This window comes from Amphiura filiformis, chromosome 13 (assembly GCF_039555335.1).
Source record: "Amphiura filiformis chromosome 13, Afil_fr2py, whole genome shotgun sequence".
Lineage (NCBI taxonomy): Eukaryota > Metazoa > Echinodermata > Ophiuroidea > Amphilepidida > Amphiuridae > Amphiura > Amphiura filiformis.
The window spans coordinates 23,849,971-23,873,822 of record NC_092640.1 but is presented as its reverse complement, the minus strand read 5'-3'; the positions used below and the strand labels follow the sequence as shown (position 1 = coordinate 23,873,822).

At 38.0% G+C, this 23,852-nt stretch overlaps 2 protein-coding genes across 2 annotated transcripts in view; both read right to left on the bottom strand.

Moving 5' to 3' along the window:
* Window positions 1-5,091, bottom strand: part of LOC140167513 (uncharacterized) — a 117,663-nt gene extending 112,572 nt beyond the window's left edge. The window contains exons 1-6 of the mRNA XM_072190819.1: window positions 4,686-5,091; window positions 3,620-3,874; window positions 2,712-3,011; window positions 1,834-2,307; window positions 1,601-1,735; window positions 14-217 (exon numbers count right to left, since the gene is read on the bottom strand). Coding sequence (XP_072046920.1) covers window positions 14-217; window positions 1,601-1,735; window positions 1,834-2,307; window positions 2,712-3,011; window positions 3,620-3,874; window positions 4,686-5,091 — 1,774 coding nt within the window. The remainder of the gene's footprint in view (window positions 1-13; window positions 218-1,600; window positions 1,736-1,833; window positions 2,308-2,711; window positions 3,012-3,619; window positions 3,875-4,685) is intronic.
* A 4,086-nt stretch (window positions 5,092-9,177) lies between these two features.
* The window catches only part of LOC140167512 (titin-like), a 281,497-nt gene continuing 266,822 nt past the window's right edge, over window positions 9,178-23,852 (bottom strand). Inside the window, exons 31-34 of the mRNA XM_072190818.1 lie at window positions 10,557-10,841; window positions 10,104-10,388; window positions 9,646-9,930; window positions 9,178-9,429 (exon numbers count right to left, since the gene is read on the bottom strand). Coding sequence (XP_072046919.1) covers window positions 9,275-9,429; window positions 9,646-9,930; window positions 10,104-10,388; window positions 10,557-10,841 — 1,010 coding nt within the window. The 3' untranslated portion in view covers window positions 9,178-9,274. The remainder of the gene's footprint in view (window positions 9,430-9,645; window positions 9,931-10,103; window positions 10,389-10,556; window positions 10,842-23,852) is intronic.

Here is a 23,852-nt window from a genome sequence, read left to right as displayed (position 1 = left end):
TCTTTAATTATACCTTCTTCAGGTTCTTGTGGAATTTCGATTTTCATTGATACTTGAGGTTTGGGCGCTTCAGGTTGGATTGGAAAGTGAATCTGAATCGGTTTAGTAGGCTTCACTGGCTCCTCAACGGTAATCCCTTGAGTGAATTTTTCTGCTGCAGCTTCCAGCTCTTCTGGATATTCCCATTCGCAGTAAGCTTCCTCTGGTTTCAGGGGTTCTATGCGATATTAGTGTTAATAAAGCGAATAAAAATGATTGGTCAATTTTTATATAAAGCTATTTGTGACGGGCAACACTATGCGAAACATTTTGTATAACGCATCTCAAGGCATGTGATTTATTATTAGATAATATTATTGATAACATAGTGAATGCATTTGATAAATAAGCCTAGTAAAATATTAAATACAATCGTGTTTTCGTTCCTTGCTGATATACCTTGAATTTTGAATAATATAATGCATAAAGTGAGTAAAACAGAAACTAGAAACACAAGGCAAGATTAAAACATATGTAGTAATACTAGAACACCTTTGAAATATAAGCATGAAATAACGGTAGAATAACAGTTAGCGTTAAACATGACTTCAACTAGTCGTGCCCAAAATGTCGCCGTAACATGTTAGGAGTTGAGGTGATCCGTATTCCATTATAAAAAACACCAGAAGACGTTGAAATTTTCGATGTTGACTCGCAAGGCTCCACCATTAGGTTATTTCTTTATCGCTGGGCTTGTTAAATGTTTTGATGTCCATATTGTTAGATATAATTGATGTTGATTTCCACTGCAGTCTTCTAACCGGTAGCATTTGTTGGCTCTTTTTCCAGGTGATGATGTTTCGACGTTACGTAATCTCGTCCATGTTTGCATGTTGCATCTCATTGTTGCGGTGACAAGTACAATATGATGTTCAGTTTCGGTACGCCGTGGGTTTTTAACCAAGACCAACTATTTTAGTATGGATGCATGAAGTGAACAATTAATAGCATCCAGTGAAGTCAATAATTAGTTAACAAAATGCTTTACTTAATGAAGATGCAAATTAAAGTGTAAAAAATGATCATCATTCCGATCCTATCCGTTTAATTATTAGTATTAGCAGTTGCTTTAAGTTAATGTAAATGCAACAAGTTGCTTGAAAAGTAATAAGCTTCAGTGAAATTAACTTAATTATTAGTTTAAACGTAAGTTTAACAGTTTAGAGCAGATTTCTTTGTTTATTGATATATGTGTTAATTCAAAATTAAATATAAAACAAATTTAATTAGAACATGATGCTAAGTACGGGCAATTATTTTAAAATGTAGAAAAGTTCAGTGTTGTCATAATGTTGAAGATGCAGGCAAAAATGGCATTCCAGTCGCAATTTCAATTCAAGCGGAAATCTCGAAATGGTGATGATGCGGGTCACTTGGGATACCATATTGAGGAAACAATTCGTTCTTGTTAAGGATATTAAACGGGAAATTATATTCATACAAGTTCTCGACATTTTGTCATTTGTTGGAAAGTTATGAAGACGGAGGAATCATATCAGATCAGTTTCTTGGGAGCACGCTGCATTCCGTACACGGGTTTGAAAAGTGGAACCAATCATACCTTCTTCTGATATTTCAAGAGCCAAAGTCACTTCTGGCAAATCTTTGGTCTTATCATGCTCCAACTGAATATCAGCAATTTCCAATGTTACTGGTGTATCGTCAATTTCCGATGTTACAGGGGTGCATTGCTCATCTGATGTTTCCTCAGTTATATAATGAATAGGACTTACTACAGTTTCAACTTTTTTCTTTTCTTAACATGAGATACAGAAATGTCTTTTTCTTTCCCACGTCGTGGTTTAGGTTGTTCAATGACAATATCAAAATCATCTGGACCCTGACATGCTACTTCTGTTTCAGACATTTCTGATGCCTCTAATGTGTGGTATTCAGATGATGTATCTTCTGTTGTAGATATATCTTGACCAATACTTATCACAGTGTCCGATGTAACTGTTGATACTGATATTTCTATCGCTTGATCAGCCTGTAATTCATAGGTTTCAAATACAATTTCCAAGTCATCTGAAGCTCGCCATGGAATTCCTACTTGTTCTTGCTCTTCTTGTTCTATTTTATCAGACGATTCTTCTATTTGTTGCCCTTTATCTAAGGCACTTTCTGTTGTCTCGACTTCAGTAAGCTGTAATGGTTCTCCAGGAACCATTTCAACTGTTCCTTCACTTGATTCTTCCAGCTGGAGCGCGACATCCGATTTCTGTTCTTTTGTGGATGACGTCACCTCAACTCTTTCTGTCATAGTATCTGCTAACAATAACATTGTTATTAACTTAAGCTTAACATTGCATCCAAAAACGATAACCCATGCAATATATATTTGAGTAGACAATATTTACAGTGCATTTCATGCGTTGAATCTAAAATGGACCTGGTACAATGAATTGGGATTAGTTTGAACATAGAAAATGTAATAGAACTTCGTGAAGCGTTGCCAACTCTAGCATATTGAGTTTAAAGAATTCAGTTAAAGTAACAAAAAGCCAGCTTATGTTGGTTGCCAGCAACCATAATTACAACAAAACAAAAGTCAAAAACCAACAGAATAATGAATGAATAAAAATTGATTATTGCATTGTGCCTGATGCCTGTGTTGTTAATAACAAATCAAAGTCATAATTGCGAAACATCAGCAAGGCATTATATCTAACCTTCTGGCTTTCGTTCTTCAGGCACTTGAATTGCCATAGTAATTTCAGGCTTAGGTTTCTCTTCAAATTCAATTTCTAATGTTGTCACATCAGGTTTGGGCACTTCTTCAGTTGGGACTTTCTCAATTGTCACTTCTTCAGTGACAACTTCTTCGGTAGTGACCTCCTTAACTTCTTCAAGTTTTTCAATTACGACCTCGAAATCATCGGGGCCTCTCCAGGGAATTAGTGGTTTTGGTATTTCAATTGGTTTTGGAGCTTCCTTGAGCTCAGGCTCAGGTTTAACTTCAACAACCACTTCTGTAGGGTAAAATTTATCGGTGGTGCTTTTTAACTTTTAAAATCATCCTGTTAGATGCTAATATACATTTTGCATATAAATGATTGGTATGTATTTGTTGTGCTAACATAAAACTATCAGGTAGCCCATAGTAACTGTGGTTTCAATTCTTAAAATCAACTGATGTAAATACCTTTGAGCCATTTGGAAAAAAAATATGCAGAAGAGAATTACGTTACAATATGTTCATATGTAACAACAAGATTTGGTTTCAAAACTTTAATCACTGGGTGTTTTGGTTACAGTCTTGGTATGCAATCGGACGTGGAATATTCGAAATACAATATGTCAACATGTTCACCTTTAATGTCTGTACGCTTAAGAATAATAACCTTTATACCCAACTTTGAGATCAAAGTCAGACATTGAGATCAAAGCCAGGCATTGAGATCAAAGCCAGGGTATGATGCCGTCTGAGCAACATGTCATGGCATACGTTCTTATTGCTAACTTTGGTGTTTTTTTGTACCTATTCTCATGGCAGTCTGGAAACTGTCTGGGATTGCATGCCATTAACCATAAGAAACTGATGAGGAACGTGCAGGTGGAATGAACAGAGTGTTAATACCTTCTTCCGGTGTTGGCTCTTCGGGTGCTTCAAGAACCATTGTCACTGGTTCAAGCGGTTGTTCTTTCACTTTCATTTCCACGATGGTTTTTCCTTTAGTAGGCGCCTCCTCTTCTGTGACTTCAAATTGTTGTACACGTTCAAGTTCTGTGGTAGTCGTTTCAGTTGTTGGTATCTTTCTGGATTCAAGTGAGATCGTTACGGGCTCCGTTTCTCTTGGAATTTCTTCAATTTCAAGATGTACTGCTGTTGGTTCTGATGTATAAAGGATATCCAAGTTTATTGATGTACTTGGTAAAAAAGTTCAAATCCCTTTTCATACCATGCAGGTAAAACATCATGCGATAGTATATCATCCGTTTTTCTCATTTAACTGAAACACATGCTGCTTCTGTAAGACATGGTCCATAAACAACAAGATTGACGAAACGATTCTTGTCGAGTGTGCAGTTACAAAAAGGCAAGCATGGTGAGACCAGTATGTCTTTAGTTGTACAACTGGTAAATTGTTATGCATCTCAGTAAACTTCAGCAAACCAGTCCATACCGTTCTTACAGAAAAGTCATAATAATGTATGAAATTTAAGGATAATACTTCTGTCCATAAAACGATGCAAAGAGCAATCCATTATATAATAGTCATGCGCATACCCAGTAATTGAGAACACGTAACAACTGCTTTTCTTCACCTTGATAAAATAAGCACGCTTAGCATGCTTAAACCAAAAGAAACCAAGAGATAAATCCATGCACTTGGTACGACGATTTACATTTACAAATCTTTACAAATCACACATAGCACAAGGGATTAAAATTAGTTTAAACACAAGAACTTTGGAAAAGAAAATATCTCGGCAAATCATAACCATACAATGCTTAAAACTAAATTTTGAGAACTTTGTTACACAAAATGTCTGCCAATTTATGTTGACAGCAACTATATTACTATTATCGTCAAACAACCCATAAATAATCGATCAAACTTGATTATTGCATTCATCATTATGCCCGCGGTATTAATGAGAAATCTAAATCACAATTGCAAAGCACCGGTATCGTGTCTAACCTTCTGGTTTTCTTTCTTCAGGCACGTGAATTGCCATAGTAATTTCAGGCTTAGGTTGCTCTTCAAACACGAGTTCTAATGTTGTCACATCAGGTTTGGGCACTTCTTCAGTTGGGGCTCTCTCAATTGTCACTTCTTCAGTTGGAACCTTCTCAATTGTCACTTCTTCAGTGACTACTTCTTCAGTTGTGACTTCCTTAACTTCTTCAAGTTTTTCAATTACAACCTCGAAATCATCAGGGCCTCTCCAGGGAATTAGTGGTTTTGGTACTTCAATTGGCTTTGGAGCTTCTTTGACCTCAAGTTCAAGAGTGGGCAACTCTGTTGGTTTGGATGGCTTAACTTCAACAATCACTTCTGTTGGATGAAATTCACTTTTTAAGCTTTGTGGATTTTCCAATGCCATGCTAGTTTACAATTTAGTTATGCCTAAAGAAAATTATCAAGTAATCTCCGGTTTTTAAACTGTTCAGATTTTCCTATGCCATAATGTACATCTTGGACGTAAATCGACTCACAATTACCTGTATTAATCTTATTTATCTAGTGATGTATGAACAATGACTTGACCTATGATTTATGTTTGGAAAAAGTACAATCTTTACCTGATGATCAAATCAGGAAAAACTATGCTTTAAGATACATAACCTAACATTAAAACCTTATCAACGAAGACTAATTCTGGTCAATAACTTCAATTTCTGTATTAAAGTCGGGATATAGAGTAACATGCTCGAGGTAACATGCCATAGTACGATCTCTTGTCGCTAACTTGAGGCTAGAAACTGGTTGGGATCCATGCCAACATGCCCAACAACATGCAGGATATATTAAAACACTTTTATACCTTCTGGTTTGGGCTCTTCGGGTGCCTCAAGAACCATTGTCACTGTCTCGCGTGGTTGTTCTTTCACTTTCATTTCCACGATGGTTTTTCCTTTCGTAGGTGCCTCTTCTTCTGTGACTTCAAATTGTTGTACACGTTCAAGTTCCGTGGTAGTCGTTTCAGTTGTTGGTATCTTTCTGGATTCAAGTGAGATCGTTACTGGCTCCGTTTCTCTTGGAATTTCTTCGATTTCAAGATGTACCGCGGTTGGTTCTGATATATAAAGGATATCCAAGTTTATTGTTTTAAAAAAACTTACAGAATCCTTTCCACTCCATGCAGGAGATAAAACACCATGCGATAGTAAAATACCTATTTTGTTTCTCATTTAACTAAAAACACAGGATGCACCTGTAACGCATGGTCGATAAATAACAAGAAAAAGGAGATTATTGCAGAGTTTGTAGTTGCAAAAAGCCAAGCAAGGTGAGACCAGTATGATTTACAAGATTTCCTTACCAAACTGGTAAATTAACGTAAGTGCATCTAAGTAAACTTTAACAAACCAATTAATACCATTCTTGCATAAAAAAAGAAGTCTCATTATATGCATAACATTTAAAGACAAGGATGCAAAGGATGGGAAGAGCAATTCAGAACATTATCAGTCCCCACGTGCATTATCCAGTAACACATATTTCATCATCTTGACAATGTAAGCACTCTCAGTCTAAAAGAAACCACGTGAGAATACATTCATGCAGTCATTGCTTGAAATTTAAAATTAACAAAGAGAGAATAATTAAAATTAGCTTGAACACAAGTGAACGTAATTCAACCCTACAATATAACGATTGAAGATTGGCATCAACCATTAGAAGCAAAAATGTATTATTGTAATACAGAACAGAAACAATTCATGAATAATAAGCAAAATGCGACGATTGCGATGCATGTTGTGCCCGCAGTGTTAATGAGATATCTACATCACGATTCTGAAATACCAGCAAGACATCGTGTCTAACCTTCTGGTTTTCTTTCTTCAGGCACGTGAATAGCCATAGTAATTTCAGGCTTAGGTTTCTCTTCAAACACAAGCTCTAATGTTGTCACATCAGGTTTGGGCACTTCTTCAGTTGGGACCTTCTCAATTGTCACTTCTTCGGTGACAACTTCTTCGGTAGTGACCTCCTTAACTTCTTCAAGTTTTTCAATTACTACCTCGAAATCATCAGGGCCTCTCCAGGGAATTAGTGGTTTTGGTACTTCAATTGGTTTTGGAGCTTCAGTAACCACTTCTGTAGGATGAAATGTATCATTGGTGCTTTTTAGGCTTTATTAGAATCCCCATGCCATGTTAATTTAGATCTTGACGCAAATGGTTTACAATTTAGATATCTAAAGAACTTATCATGTAAACCTACTCTGAGTTGGCCTACAGTTTATTGTGCAAGTACGATCTTAGTCAACAGTTTTGTTATATTTGTTATCAATGAAAGGACATATTGGACCCGCTGCTCTATCTTTATCAAATGGGAGGAAAATATACAACAGTAACCAAAAGATTTTGTATCCATTTTGGACAACTACTGCCAAGTTCTTGTTACCGGCTTCGGTTGAATTGAAGTTGGGTCGCGTGATTTTGCAATTTTGAAGCATGCTATTGTACGCTCTTTTGTCGCTAATTTCGACAATTCAGTATCTTGAGGTTGGAAACGGTTTTGGATGCCATGCTAACGTGATCAACAACATGCAGGTGCGATTAACACACTTTAGTACCTTCTGGTTTTGCCTCTTCAGGTGCCTCAAGAACCATTGTCACTCTCTCAAGTGGTTGTTCTTTCACTTTCATTTCCACGATGGTTTTTCCTTTAGTAGGCGCCTCTTCTTCTCTGACTTCAAATTGTTGTACACGTTCAAGTTCTGTGGTAGTCGTTTCAGTTGTTGGTATCTTTCTGGATTCAAGTGTGATAGTAACTGGCTCCGTTTCTCTTGGAATTTCTTCGATTTCAAGATGTACCGCGGTTGGTTCTGATATATAAAGGATATCCACGTTTATTGATTTTAAAAGTTCTTTTCAAATGCTTTCCAAACCATGCAGGAGATAAAACACCATGCTATAATAAATCACCTGTTTTTATTTCTCATTTAACTAAACACACAGGATGCTCCTGTAACGCATGGCCGATAAGTAAGAAGAAAGATGGATTGTTGCTGAGTTTGTAGTTGCAAAAAACCAACCAAACAAAAATTGCAAGATGCTTCTATCAGGCATTGTTGATAAACAAAAACACGGCAGAGACGACTACTCCCAGAATTAATGTATTGCTAAGTGCAAAGGTAAGAACTATTTCTTTCTATTTAGGTGTCAAGATTTTCTACTGACCTTGTAAATCAAGAAAGTAATTTTTCATCACATTCAACAAAACAATCCATACAATCTAGCAGAAAAAGTTGCGTGATATTACATGCATTTCAAACATGGTGCCAGGAAGGACCAAAACGGTGACTTTATAGATCATCATGCGCATTACCCAGTTATTGTGTTTACCGACAACTGCGTGGCACATCATTAACTAGATAGAATTATCTCTCGGCGGAAACGATGGTGTATGATGAAAATTTCATGTGTTATGTGTAATAAAGGCTTCACAAATACAAGTGATTTGAAGCGACATTTAAGGATCCACACCAAAGAGAAACCGTCATCAATTAGATAGAATTATCTCTCAGCGGAAACGATGGTGTATAGTGAAAATGTCATGCGTTACTCTTCACATTTTGAGGAAGGGACATAAAAAAGTATGCATCCAAAACACATGCCTATCAAACAGAATGTCAACCTTTAAGCGTATTCAATAGTTCGATCCACATGCGCAATCACAAATCGGTTTCAACTACAGTACCTGTAGGCTGTTCCTCCACCTTGGTGACCTCTTTTGTAACCTGTATTGATGTCGTCGTGCGCTTAGTACCAACTTCACACACATATTCTCCAGCATCTTCAGGTTTGACGTCATGGAGGACAAGAGTACGTTTCTTCTCCTCACTTGTCATCTCATATTTGACCCCATCGTGGACAAGTTTGCCTTCATCGTGGTACCAAGTTGCCGGTGTAGTTTCATCCGGAACTTCGGCGACGATTTCAACCGTGCGAGATGGTTCCACCTCGAGTGGTTTGAATTCTTCAGCAGTTTCAAAGACGATTTCTGATTTAAAATATGTCAACAATTTGAACTTAGTGTATTATGCAATAAATATCAGCATGCGATAAAGGCATAAGGTGCTGACAAGAAAACCAAAACGTGCTTAAATACGCAAAGCAAAAGGGTTTCTTGATGAGGTTCTTTTTCGGCAAGGCCAATGTTACTGTGCATGTACCCATTTGTTTACAAACCTATAAGCATCTAAATTATATGGTTTTAAAACTGTTAAATACAGTTTTCAGGCACACGGATATAAAACTTTTGAAGAGGTACATTCATGCAACATAACATATAAAAAATCTAAGATATTGCATCATAATCGCTGCATAATCATAATTTCGATACAAATGAATTTGATTGGATGTCAAAGAAGATACCAACATGCCGGTATTGAAATACACATTCAGAATCAGTCTGTAATCGACTACCTTTTTCTTCAGGCTTGAGAACTTCAACCTTTGCTGTAGTGCGACGGGGTCCGACTTCACAGACATATTCTCCGGCATCCTCAGGCTGGACGTCGTGAAGAACAAGGGTTCGCTTTTTCTCGATTGTAGTCATTTCGTATTTAACACCATCGTGCACAATTTTGACTTCATCGTGGTACCAAGTTGCTGGCGTAGTTTCATCAGGAACTTCACAACGATTTCAATGGTGTGATGTGGTTTAACCTGGATAGGCTGGAACTCCTCGGGAGTCTCAAAGACCACTTCTACAGACAAAACAAAATTAAACGATTCACTGAAATGCTCATTGACACTTTCAAAGAATAACCCTAAATTTCATCATGCTTATATTGATTCTATCGATGTACAAACGTGAAACATGCTAATAAATGTGCATGCATTTGAATATTTTGAATATGTCATCATGCTTATAAACAAGCAAATACATCCTGAATACATTCTGAATATTTTGCGGAGTCTACCTTTTTCCTCAGCTTTAAGAACTTCAACCTTTGCTGTAGTGCGGCGTGGTCCAACTTCACAGACATAGTCTCCGGCATCCTCAGGCTGGACGTCGTGAAGAACAAGGGTTCTCTTTTTCTCGACTGTAGTCATTTCGTATTTGACACCATCGTGTATGATTTTGACTTCATCATGGTACCAAGTTGCTGGCGTAGTTTCATCAGGAACTTCACAGACAATTTCAATCGTGTGATGTGGCTTAACCTGGATAGGCTGGAACTCCTCGGGAGTCTCAAAGACCACTTCTATAGACACAAAACAAAATTAAACGATTCGCTGAAACGCTTCTTGACATTTTTGAAGGAGCCACTCAAGAATGTCATCATGCTCGTAATAATTTAACGATGTAAAACATGATACATGCTAATAATTCTTTTGGCATGCTGCATGCTACGCTGAATGCTATTTAATAGACTACCTTTTTCCTCAGCTTTAAGAACTTCCACCTTTGCTGTAGTGCGACGGGGTCCAACTTCACAGACATAATCTCCAGCATCCTCAGGCTGGACGTCATGAAGAACAAGGGTTCTCTTTTTCTCGACTGTAGTCATTTCGTATTTGACACCATCGTGTACGATTTTGACTTCATCATGGTACCAAGTTGCTGGCGTAGTTTCATCAGGAACTTCACAGACAATTTCAATCGTGTGATGTGGTTTAACCTGGATAGGCTGGAACTCCTCGGGAGTCTCAAAGACCACTTCTATAGACACAAAACAAAATTAAACGATACACTGAAGGGCATGTTGACACTTTGAAGGAATAACCCCAGAATTTCATCATGCTTTTAAATTGATCGTTGTAAAACGTGAAACATGCTAATAAATGGGCATGCTGTAGGTACACACTGAATGCGGTCTTAATAGACTACCTTTTTCCTCAGCTTTAAGAACTTCAACCTTTGCTGTAGTGCGGCGTTGCCCGACTTCGCAGACATAGTCTCCGGCATCCTCAGGCTGGACGTCGTGAAGAACAAGGGTTCGCTTTTTCTCGACAGTAGTCATTTCGTATTTGACACCATCGTGTACGATTTTGACTTCATCATGATACCATGTTGCTGGCGTAGTTTCATCGGCAACTTCACAAACTATTTCAATCGTGTGATGTGGTTTGACCTGGATGGGCAGGAATTCCTTGGCAGTCTCAAAGACCACTTCTACAGACATAAAAAAAAACGTTTGAGACAATTTTGTCCATTAAGCAACTACAATATCAAGCCAATCGATATATTTCTTCCGGGGTTTTAACGATACTTGGTTGCGGGATCAGGAGTGAAGTACTGTTTTGTATTTATCCGGTGATTGCACTGTTTGCATAGAATGGTCTATCAACATAAATATATCATTAGAATAAAAATTCCAACAAGACCTCTACAATCTAATAGGCTCATTTAAGCCATTCTTTTGAAGATAATGTTTGCACGCAATACACAAAATGGCTGCAAAATCACTACAAAAATCAGTTGGCAATACACATTCAGGATCAGGACTATAGAATATTTATCCAATGAATGACTTTTCATTCATAAATATATATAAGAATAAATATGTTTTTCCAACAAGATATTGTACAATCTCGTATGGCTTTTCTTTTGAAATAATGTTTGTATGCAAAACACAAAATGCTTTGCATGCTTGGCTGCGGAATCAGGAGTGAAGTACTGTTATGTATTTATCCGGTGATTTCTAAAAATTGCTATTAACATAAATATATCATTAGAATAAATATGTTTCATTCCAACAAGACAATCTCATACTACAATAAGTTGTTTCATTTTCTTTCAGGAAGACATGACTTGAAAAAGGTAGAATAAGGCTGCATACATGGAAGAAAGGAAACTTTATAAACAACATAATCAAGAATAAACTACATGCTAATATGAATACACATTTCTTAAGACAGATTGAAGTGTGCTGGAGTTCTTGCATACTTTGAAGTACCAACAGCGATGTGCATGTACGGTCTTTAAGAGTATGGCTACCTTTGATTTCCTTTTCTTCAGGATTGGTGACCTCGAGTGCAGTTACTGTTCGATGTGGTCCAACTTCACAGACATATTGTCCGGCATCTTCAGGTTTGACATCATGGAGTACAAGTGAACGCTTTCGCTCTTTGCTTGTGGTATCGTATTTGACGCCAGCAGGAGTAAGTTGAACATCATCTTTGAACCACGTTGCAGGAGTTGTTTCATCAGGCGTCTCACATACAATTTCAATCGTGCGAGATGGCTCAACCTGAATAGGCTTGATCTCTTGCGGAATTTCAAAGACAATTTCTGGAGACACACAAATCACATTAATGCCTAATAACAAACTCATAAAAATTCTTCCATGCTGCGAAGCTACAATAATACATAATTTCCCAAATATAATATACGTAGGCCTATTTGATTGGAACATTGAGTTTGGTTTTGCTCAAATCGTTTAAAATAAAGAAACGTGCACTTGATAGAGCATTAAAGTGTAGGAATAAATGCGCATGAACAATCAATATTTGAGTGGAAAACAAGTATGAAATATACGTATTAAGCATATAAACTGTTAAAAATCTAACATATTTATTTCTGTAAATATTTCTTTAAATCAAGAGGATCTGAGGTTCGATGGCTACATGCACAGTCCAGAACAACATCCAAAATAGGATACCTTTGATCTCTTTTTCTTCAGGTTTAAGAACTTGTAGTGTTGCTGTTGTACGATGTGGGCCAACTTCACAGACATATTGGCCTTCATCTTCTGGCTTGACATCGTGAACCACAAGTGTTCGCTTTGTCTCCTTGGTAGCCATCTCATATTTGACACCATCGTGCACAAGTTTGACTTGGTCGTGGTACCAAGTTGCCGGTGTGGTTTCATCAGGTACATCACAAACAATCTCAACAGTTTGCTGTGGTTTAACCTGGATGGGCAGGAATTCCTTGGCAATCTCGAAAACCACTTCTACAGACACAAAAATAATTTCCACTTTGAAAACGTGCATTTTTATATATTTTTTGTGCCATTCTTTTGAAGATAATGTTTGCATGACAATGCACAAAATAACTTTGCATGCTTCGTTGCGGGATTATGAGTGAAGTACTGCTGCTATGTATTTATCCGGTGATTGCACTGTTTGCAAAATTGCTCTATTAATATTAATGTATCATAAAATAAATATGTTTCATTCCAACAAGACCGCTACAATCTCATACTACAATCAGTTGTTTCGTTTTCATTCAGGTAGGCCTATAAAATATACATAATGACTTGGAAAAGGAGGAATGAGGCTGCATCCATGGAAGAAAGCAAACTTCTAAATAACTGACGGGAGCATACTCAAGAATAAACTACATGCTAATATGAATACACAATTTCAAGACCGATTGACGTGTGCTGGAGTTCTTGCATAGTTTGAAGTGCCAACAGCTACGTGCATTTATGTATGCAGCAAAGTCTTTGAACGCATGGCTACCTTTGATTTCCTTTTCTTCAGGCTTGGTGACCTCGAGTGTAGTTACTGTGCGATGTGGTCCAACTTCACAGACATATTGTCCGGCATCTTCAGGTTTGACATCATGGAGTACAAGTGAACGCTTTCGCTCTTTGCTTGTGGTATCGTATTTGACGCCATCAGGAGTAAGTTGAACATCATCTTTGAACCACGTTGCAGGAGTTGTTTCATCAGGCGTCTCACATACAATTTCAATCGTGCGAGATGGCTCAACCTGAATAGGCTTGATCTCTTGCGGAATTTCAAAGACAATTTCTGGAGACACACAAATCACATTAATGCCTAAGTCACACAAACTCATAAAATATTCTTCCATGCTGCTAAAAGCTACAATGATATATTGGCATAATTTACCAAAATATAATATACGTAGGCCTATACGATTAGAAAATAGTTTGTTTTTGCTCAAATCGTTTAAAAAAAGAAACGTGCACTTGATAGAGCATTAAAGTGTAGGAATAATGCACACGAACAATCAATATTTTGAGTGGAAAATAAGATGAAATACATTAAGCATATAAACTGTTAAAATCTAATATATTTATTTCTGTAAATATTTCTTTAAATCAAGAGGATCTGAGGTTCGATGGCTACATGCACAGTCCAGAACAACATCCAAAATAGGATACCTTTGATCTCTTTTTCTTCAGGTTTAAGAACTTGTAGTGTTGCTGTTGTACGATGTGGGCCAACTTCACAGACATATTGGCCTTCATCTTCTGGCTTGACATCGTGAACCACAAGTGTTCGCTTTGTCTCCTTGGTAGCCATCTCATATTTGACACCATCGTGCACAAGTTTGACTTGGTCGTGATACCAAGTTGCCGGTGTTATTTCATCAGGTACATCACAAACAATCTCAACAGTTTGCTGTGGTTTAACCTGGATGGGCAGGAATTCCTTGGCAATCTCGAAGACCACTTCTACAGACACAAAAGTAATTTCCACTTTAAAAACGTGCATTTTCACAATTTTTTTGTGCCATTCTCTTGAAGATAAGGTTTGCATGGCAATGCACAAAATGGCTTTGCATGCTTGGCTGCGTGAGCAGGAGTGAAGTACTGCTATGTATTTATCCGGTGATTGCACTGTTTGCAAAAATTGCAATTAATATTAATATATCATAAGAATAAATATGTTTCATTCCAACAAGACCGCTACAATCTCATACTACAATCAGTTCTTTCATTATCATTCAGGTAGGCCTATATAATATACATAATGACTTGAAAAGGGTGGAATGAGGCTGCATCCATGGAAGAAAGGAATCTTTCTAAATAACAGAAGGAGCATACTCAAGAATAAACTACATGCTAATATGAATACACAGTTTCAAGACCGATTGACGTGTGCTGGAGTTCTTGCATAGTTTGAAGTGCCAACAGCTACGTGCATTTAAGTATGCAGCAAAGTCTTTGAACGCATGGCTACCTTTGATTTCCTTTTCTTCAGGCTTGGTGACCTCGAGTGTAGTTACTGTGCGATGTGGTCCAACTTCACACACATATTGTCCGGCATCTTCAGGTTTGACATCATGGAGTACAAGTGAGCGCTTTCGCTCTTTGCTTGTGGTATCGTATTTGACGCCATCAGGAGTAAGTTGAACATCATCTTTGAACCACGTTGCAGGAGTTGTTTCATCAGGCGTCTCACATACAATTTCAATCGTGCGAGATGGCTCAACCTGAATAGGCTTGATCTCTTGCGGAATTTCAAAGACAATTTCTGGAGACACACAAATCACATTAATGCCTAAGTCAGTCACAAACTCGTATAAAATATTCTTCCATGCTGCTAAAAGCTACAATATATATTGGCACAATTTACCAAATATAATATACGTAGGCCTATACGATTGGAAAATAGTTTGGGTTTTTGCTCAAATCGTTTAAAAGAAAGAAACGTGCACTTGATAGAGCATTAAAGTGTAGGAATAATGCACACGAACAAGCAATATTTTGAGTGGGAAATAAGATATACGTATTAAGCATATAAACTGTTAAAAATCTAATATATTTATTTCTGTAAATATTTCTTTAAATCAAGAGGATCTGAGGTTCGGCGGCTACATGCACAGTCCAGAACAACATCCAAAATAGGATACCTTTGATCTCTTTTTCTTCAGGTTTAAGAACTTGTAGTGTTGCTGTTGTACGATGTGGGCCAACTTCACAGACATATTGGCCTTCATCTTCTGGCTTGACATCGTGAACCACAAGTGTTCGCTTTGTCTCCTTGGTAGCCATCTCATATTTGACACCATCGTGCACAAGTTTGACTTGGTCGTGGTACCAAGTTGCCGGTGTGGTTTCATCAGGTACATCACAAACAATCTCAACAGTTTGCTGTGGTTTAACCTGGATGGGCAGGAATTCCTTGGCAATCTCGAAGACCACTTCTACAGACACAAAAGTAATTTCCACTTTAAAAACGTGCATTTTCACCGGTTTTTTGTGCCATTCTCTTGAAGATAATGTTTGCATGGCAATGCACAAAATGGCTTTGCATGCTTGGCTGCGGGATCAGGAGTGAAGTACTGCTATGTATTTATCCGGTGATTGGACTGTTTGCAAAAATTGCAATTATATTAAAATATCATCAGAATAAATATGTTTCATTCCAACAAGACCGCTACAATCTCATACTACAATCAGTTGTTTCATTTTCATTCAGTTATGCCTATATAATATACATAATGACTTGGAAAAGGAGGAATGAGGCTGCATCCATGGAAGAAAGCAAACTTCTAAATAACTGACGGGAGCATACTCAAGAATAAACTACATGCTAATATGAATACACAGTTTCAAGACCGATTGACGTGTGCTGGAGTTCTTGCATAGTTTGAAGTGCCAACAGCTACGTGCATTTAAGTATGCAGCAAAGTCTTTGAACGCATGGCTACCTTTGATTTCCTTTTCTTCAGGCTTGGTGACCTCGAGTGTAGTTACTGTGCGATGTGGTCCAACTTCACACACATATTGTCCGGCATCTTCAGGTTTGACATCATGGAGTACAAGTGAGCGCTTTCGCTCTTTGCTTGTGGTATCGTATTTGACGCCATCAGGAGTAAGTTGAACATCATCTTTGAACCACGTTGCAGGAGTTGTTTCATCAGGCGTCTCACATACAATTTCAATCGTGCGAGATGGCTCAACCTGAATAGGCTTGATCTCTTGCGGAATTTCAAAGACAATTTCTGGAGACACACAAATCACATTAATGCCTAAGTCACACAAACTCGTATAAAATATTCTTCCATGCTGCTAAAAGCTACAATATATATTGGCACAATTTACCAAATATAATATACGTAGGCCTATGCGATTGGAAAATAGTTTGGGTTTTTGCTCAAATCGTTTAAAAGAAAGAAACGTGCACTTGATAGAGCATTAAAGTGTAGGAATAATGCACACGAACAAGCAATATTTTGAGTGGAAAATAAGATATACGTATTAAGCATATAAACTGTTAAAAATCTAATATATTTATTTCTGTAAATATTTCTTTAAATCAAGAGGATCTGAGGTTCGGCGGCTACATGCACAGTCCAGAACAACATCCAAAATAGGATACCTTTGATCTCTTTTTCTTCAGGTTTAAGAACTTGTAGTGTTGCTGTTGTACGATGTGGGCCAACTTCACAGACATATTGGCCTTCATCTTCTGGCTTGACATCGTGAACCACAAGTGTTCGCTTTGTCTCCTTGGTAGCCATCTCATATTTGACACCATCGTGCACAAGTTTGACTTGGTCGTGGTACCAAGTTGCCGGTGTGGTTTCATCAGGTACATCACAAACAATCTCAACAGTTTGCTGTGGTTTAACCTGGATGGGCAGGAATTCCTTGGCAATCTCGAAGACCACTTCTACAGACACAAAAGTAATTTCCACTTTAAAAACGTGCATTTTCACAGGTTTTTGTGCCATTCTCTTGAAGATAATGTTTGCATGGCAATGCACAAAATGGCTTTGCATGCTTGGCTGCGGGATCAGGAGTGAAGTACTGCTATGTATTTATCCGGTGATTGGACTGTTTGCAAAAATTGCAATTAATATTAAAATATCATCAGAATAAATATGTTTCATTCCAACAAGACCGCTACAATCTCATACTACAATCAGTTGTTTCATTTTCATTCAGGTAGGCCTATATAATATACATAATGACTTGGAAAAGGAGGAATGAGGCTGCATCCATGGAAGAAAGCAAACTTCTAAATAACTGACGGGAGCATACTCAAGAATAAACTACATGCTAATATGAATACACAATTTCAAGACCGATTGACGTTTGCTGGAGTTCTTGCATAGTTTGAAGTGCCAACAGCTACGTGCATCTAAGTTTGCAGCAAAGTCTTTAAACGCATGGCTACCTTTGATTTCCTTTTCTTCAGGCTTGGTGACCTCGAGTGTAGTTACTGTGCGATGTGGTCCAACTTCACAGACATATTGTCCGGCATCTTCAGGTTTGACATCATGGAGTACAAGTGAACGCTTTCGCTCTTTGCTTGTGGTATCGTATTTGACGCCATCAGGAGTAAGTTGAACATCATCTTTGAACCACGTTGCAGGAGTTGTTTCATCAGGCGTCTCACATACAATTTCAATCGTGCGAGATGGCTCAACCTGAATAGGCTTGATCTCTTGCGGAATTTCAAAGACAATTTCTGGAGACACACAAATCACATTAATGCCTAAGTAACACAAACTCGTATAAAATATTCTTCCATGCTGCTAAAGCTACAATATATATTGGCACAATTTACCAAATATAATATACGTAGGCCTATACGATTGGAAAATAGTTTGGGTTTTTGCTCAAATCGTTTAAAACAAAGAAACGTGCACTTGATAGAGCATTAAAGTGTAGGAATAATGCACACGAACAAGCAATATTTTGAGTGGAAAACAAGATATACGTATTAAGCATATAAACTGTTAAAAATCTAACATATTTATTTCTGTAAATATTTCTTTAAATCAAGAGCGGATCTGAGGTTCGGCGGCTACATGCACAGTCCAGAACAACATCCAAAATAGGATACCTTTGATCTCTTTTTCTTCAGGTTTAAGAACTTGTAGTGTTGCTGTTGTACGATGTGGGCCAACTTCACAGACATATTGGCCTTCATCTTCTGGCTTGACATCGTGAACCACAAGTGTTCGCTTTGTCTCCTTGGTAGCCATCTCATATTTGACACCATCGTGCACAAGTTTGACTTGGTCGTGGTACCAAGTTGCCGGTGTGGTTTCATCAGGTACATCACAAACAATCTCAACAGTTTGCTGTGGTTTAACCTGGATGGGCAGGAATTCCTTGGCAATCTCGAAGACCACTTCTACAGACACAAAAGTAATTTCCACTTTAAAACGTGCATTTTCACATTTTTTGTGCCATTCTCTTGAAGATAATGCTTGCATGGCAATGCACAAAATGGCTTTGCATGCTTGGCGGCGGGATCAGGAGTGAAGTACTGCTATGTATTTATCCGGTGATTGCACTGTTTGCAAAAATTGCAATTAATATTAAAATATCATAAGAATAAATATGTTTCATTCCAACAAGACCGCTACAATCTCATACTACAATCAGTTGTTTCATTTTCATTCAGGTAGGCCTATATAATATACATAATGACTTGGAAAAGGAGGAATGAGGCTGCGTCCTTGGAAGAAAGCAAACTTCTAAATAACTGACGGGAGCATACTCAAGAATAAACTACATGCTAATATGAATACACAGTTTCAAGACCGATTGACGTGTGCTGGAGTTCTTGCATAGTTTGAAATGCCAACAGCTACGTGCATTTAAGTATGCAGCAAAGTCTTTGAACGCATGGCTACCTTTGATTTCCTTTTCTTCAGGCTTGGTGACCTCGAGTGTAGTTACTGTGCGATGTGGTCCAACTTCACAGACATATTGTCCGGCATCTTCAGGTTTGATATCATGGAGTACAAGTGAACGCTTTCGCTCTTTGCTTGTGGTATCGTATTTGACGCCATCAGGAGTAAGTTGAACATCATCTTTGAACCACGTTGCAGGAGTTGTTTCATCAGGTGTCTCACATACAATTTCAATCGTGCGAGATGGCTCAACCTGAATAGGCTTGATCTCTTGCGGAATTTCAAAGACAATTTCTGGAGACACACAAATCACATTAATGCCTAAGTCACACAAACTAGTAAAATATTCTTCCATGCTGCTAAAAGCTACAATAAATATTGGCACAATTTACCAAATATAATATACGTAGGCCTATATACGATTAGAAAATAGTTTGGGTTTTTGCTCAAATCGTTTAAAAGAAAGAAACGTGCACTTGATAGAGGATTAAAGTGTAGGAATAATGCACATGAACAAGCAATATTTTGACTGGCAAAACAAGATATACGTATTAAGCATATAAACTGTTAAAAAAATCTTATATATTTGTTTCTGTAAATATTTCGTTAAATCAAGAGGATCTGAGGTTCGGCGACTACATGCACAGGCCGGAACAACATCCAAAAGAGGATGCCTTTGATCTCTTTTTCCTCAGGCTTAAGAACTTGTAGTGTTGCTGTTGTTGTACGATGTGGGCCAACTTCACAGACATATTGGCCTTCATCTTCTGGCTTGACATCGTGAACCACAAGTGTTCGCTTTGTCTCCTTGGTAGCCATCTCATATTTGACACCATCGTGCACAAGTTTGACTTGGTCGTGGTACCAAGTTGCCGGTGTGGTTTCATCAGGTACATCACAAACAATCTCAACAGTTTGCTGTGGTTTAACCTGGATGGGCAGGAATTCCTTGGCAATCTCGAAGACCACTTCTACAGACACAAAAGTAATTTCCACTTTAAAACGTGCATTTTCACAGGTTTTTGTGCCATTCTCTTGAAAATAATGTTTGCATGGCAATGCACAAAATGGCTTTGCATGCTTGGCTGCGGGATCAGGAGTGAAGTACTGCTATGTATTTATCCGGTGATTGCACTGTTTGCAAAAATTGCAATTAATATTAAAATATCATAAGAATAAATATGTTTCATTCCAACAAGACCGCTACAATCTCATACTACAATCAGTTGTTTCATTTTCATTCAGTTATGCCTATATAATATACATAATGACTTGGAAAAGGAGGAATGAGGCTGCATCCATGGAAGAAAGCAAACTTCTAAATAACTGACGGGAGCATACTCAAGAATAAACTACATGCTAATATGAATACACAATTTCAAGACCGATTGACGTGTGCTGGAGTTCTTGCATAGTTTGAAGTGCCAACAGCTACGTGCATCTAAGTATGCAGCAAAGTCTTTGAACGCATGGCTACCTTTGACTTCCTTTTCTTCAGGCTTGGTGACCTCGAGTGTAGTTACTGTGCGATGTGGTCCAACTTCACAGACATATTGTCCGGCATCTTCAGGTTTGACATCATGGAGTACAAGTGAACGCTTTCGCTCTTTGCTTGTGGTATCGTATTTGACGCCATCAGGAGTAAGTTGAACATCATCTTTGAACCACGTTGCAGGAGTTGTTTCATCAGGTGTCTCACATACAATTTCAATCGTGCGAGATGGCTCAACCTGAATAGGCTTGATCTCTTGCGGAATTTCAAAGACAATTTCTGGAGACACACAAATCACATTAATGCCTAAGTCACACAAACTAGTAAAATATTCTTCCATGCTGCTAAAAGCTACAATAAATATTGGCACAATTTACCAAATATAATATACGTAGGCCTATATACGATTAGAAAATAGTTTGGGTTTTTGCTCAAATCGTTTAAAAGAAAGAAACGTGCACTTGATAGAGGATTAAAGTGTAGGAATAATGCACATGAACAAGCAATATTTTGACTGGAAAACAAGATATACGTATTAAGCATATAAACTGTTAAAAATCTTATATATTTGTTTCTGTAAATATTTCTTTAAATCAAGAGGATCTGAGGTTCGGCGGCTACATGCACAGTCCAGAACAACATCCAAAATAGGATACCTTTGATCTCTTTTTCCTCAGGCTTAAGAACTTGTAGTGTTGCTGTTGTACGATGTGGGCCAACTTCACAGACATATTGGCCTTCATCTTCTGGCTTGACATCGTGAACCACAAGTGTTCGCTTTGTCTCCTTGGTAGCCATCTCATATTTGACACCATCGTGCACAAGTTTGACTTGGTCGTGGTACCAAGTTGCCGGTGTGGTTTCATCAGGTACATCACAAACAATCTCAACAGTTTGCTGTGGTTTAACCTGGATGGGCAGGAATTCCTTGGCAATCTCGAAGACCACTTCTACAGACACAAAAGTAATTTCCACTTTATAAACGTGCATTTTCACAGGTTTTTTGTGCCATTCTCTTGAAGATAATGTTTGCATGGCAATGCACAAAATGGCTTTGCATGCTTGGCTGCGGGATCAGGAGTGAAGTACTGCTATGTATTTATCCGGTGATTGCACTGTTTGCAAAAATTGCAATTAATATTAAAATATCATAAGAATAAATATGTTTCATTCCAACAAGACCGCTACAATCTCATACTACAATCAGTTGTTTCATTTTCATTCAGGTAGGCCTATATAATATACATAATGACTTGGAAAAGGAGGAATGAGGCTGCATCCATGGAAGAAAGCAAACTTCTAAATAACTGACGGGAGCATACTCAAGAATAAACTACATGCTAATATGAATACACAATTTCAAGACCGATTGACGTGTGCTGGAGTTCTTGCATAGTTTGAAGTGCCAACAGCTACGTGCATTTAAGTATGCAGCAAAGTCTTTGAACGCATGGCTACCTTTGATTTCCTTTTCTTCAGGCTTGGTGACCTCGAGTGTAGTTACTGTGCGATGTGGTCCAACTTCACAGAACATATTGTCCGGCATCTTCAGGTTTGACATCATGGAGTACAAGTGAACGCTTTCGCTCTTTGCTTGTGGTATCGTATTTGACGCCATCAGGAGTAAGTTGAACATCATCTTTGAACCACGTTGCAGGAGTTGTTTCATCAGGCGTCTCACATACAATTTCAATCGTGCGAGATGGCTCAACCTGAATAGGCTTGATCTCTTGCGGAATTTCAAAGACAATTTCTGGAGACACACAAATCACATTAATGCCTAAGTCACACAAACTCGTATAAAATATTCTTCCATGCTGCTAAAAGCTACAATATATATTGGCACAATTTACCAAATATAATATACGTAGGCCTATACGATTGGAAAATAGTTTGGGTTTTTGCTCAAATCGTTTAAAAGAAAGAAACGTGCACTTGATAGAGCATTAAAGTGTAGGAATAATGCACGCGAACAAGCAATATTTTGAGTGGAAAATAAGATATACGTATTAAGCATATAAACTGTTAAAATCTAATATATTTATTTCTGCAAATATTTCTTTAAATCAAGAGGATCTCAGGTTCGGCGGCTACATGCACAGTCCAGAACAACATCCAAAATAGGATACCTTTGATCTCTTTTTCTTCAGGTTTAAGAACTTGTAGTGTTGCTGTTGTACGATGTGGGCCAACTTCACAGACATATTGGCCTTCATCTTCTGGCTTGACATCGTGAACCACAAGTGTTCGCTTTGTCTCCTTGGTAGCCATCTCATATTTGACACCATCGTGCACAAGTTTGACTTGGTCGTGGTACCAAGTTGCCGGTGTGGTTTCATCAGGTACATCACAAACAATCTCAACAGTTTGCTGTGGTTTAACCTGGATGGGCAGGAATTCCTTGGCAATCTCGAAGACCACTTCTACAGACACAAAAGTAATTTCCACTTTAAAAACGTGCATTTTCACAGGTTTTTTGTGCCATTCTCTTGAAGATAATGTTTGCATGGCAATGCACAAAATGGCTTTGCATGCTTGGCTGCGGGATCAGGAGTGAAGTACTGCTATGTATTTATCCGGTGATTGCACTGTTTGCAAAAATTGCAATTAATATTAAAATATCATAAGAATAAATATGTTTCATTCCAACAAGACCGCTACAATCTCATACTACAATCAGTTGTTTCATTTTCATTCAGGTAGGCCTATATAATATACATAATGACTTGGAAAAGGAGGAATGAGGCTACGTCCTTGGAAGAAAGCAAACTTCTAAATAACTGACGGGAGCATACTCAAGAATAAACTACATGCTAATATGAATACACAGTTTCAAGACCGATTGACGTGTGCTGGAGTTCTTGCATAGTTTGAAATGCCAACAGCTACGTGCATCTAAGTATGCAGCAAAGTCTTTGAACGCATGGCTACCTTTGATTTCCTTTTCTTCAGGCTTGGTGACCTCGAGTGTAGTTACTGTGCGATGTGGTCCAACTTCACAGAACATATTGTCCGGCATCTTCAGGTTTGACATCATGGAGTACAAGTGAACGCTTTCGCTCTTTGCTTGTGGTATCGTATTTGACGCCATCAGGAGTAAGTTGAACATCATCTTTGAACCACGTTGCAGGAGTTGTTTCATCAGGTGTCTCACATACAATTTCAATCGTGCGAGATGGCTCAACCTGAATAGGCTTGATCTCTTGCGGAATTTCAAAGACAATTTCTGGAGACACACAAATCACATTAATGCCTAAGTCACACAAACTAGTAAAATATTCTTCCATGCTGCTAAAAGCTACAATATATATTGGCACAATTTACCAAATATAATATAC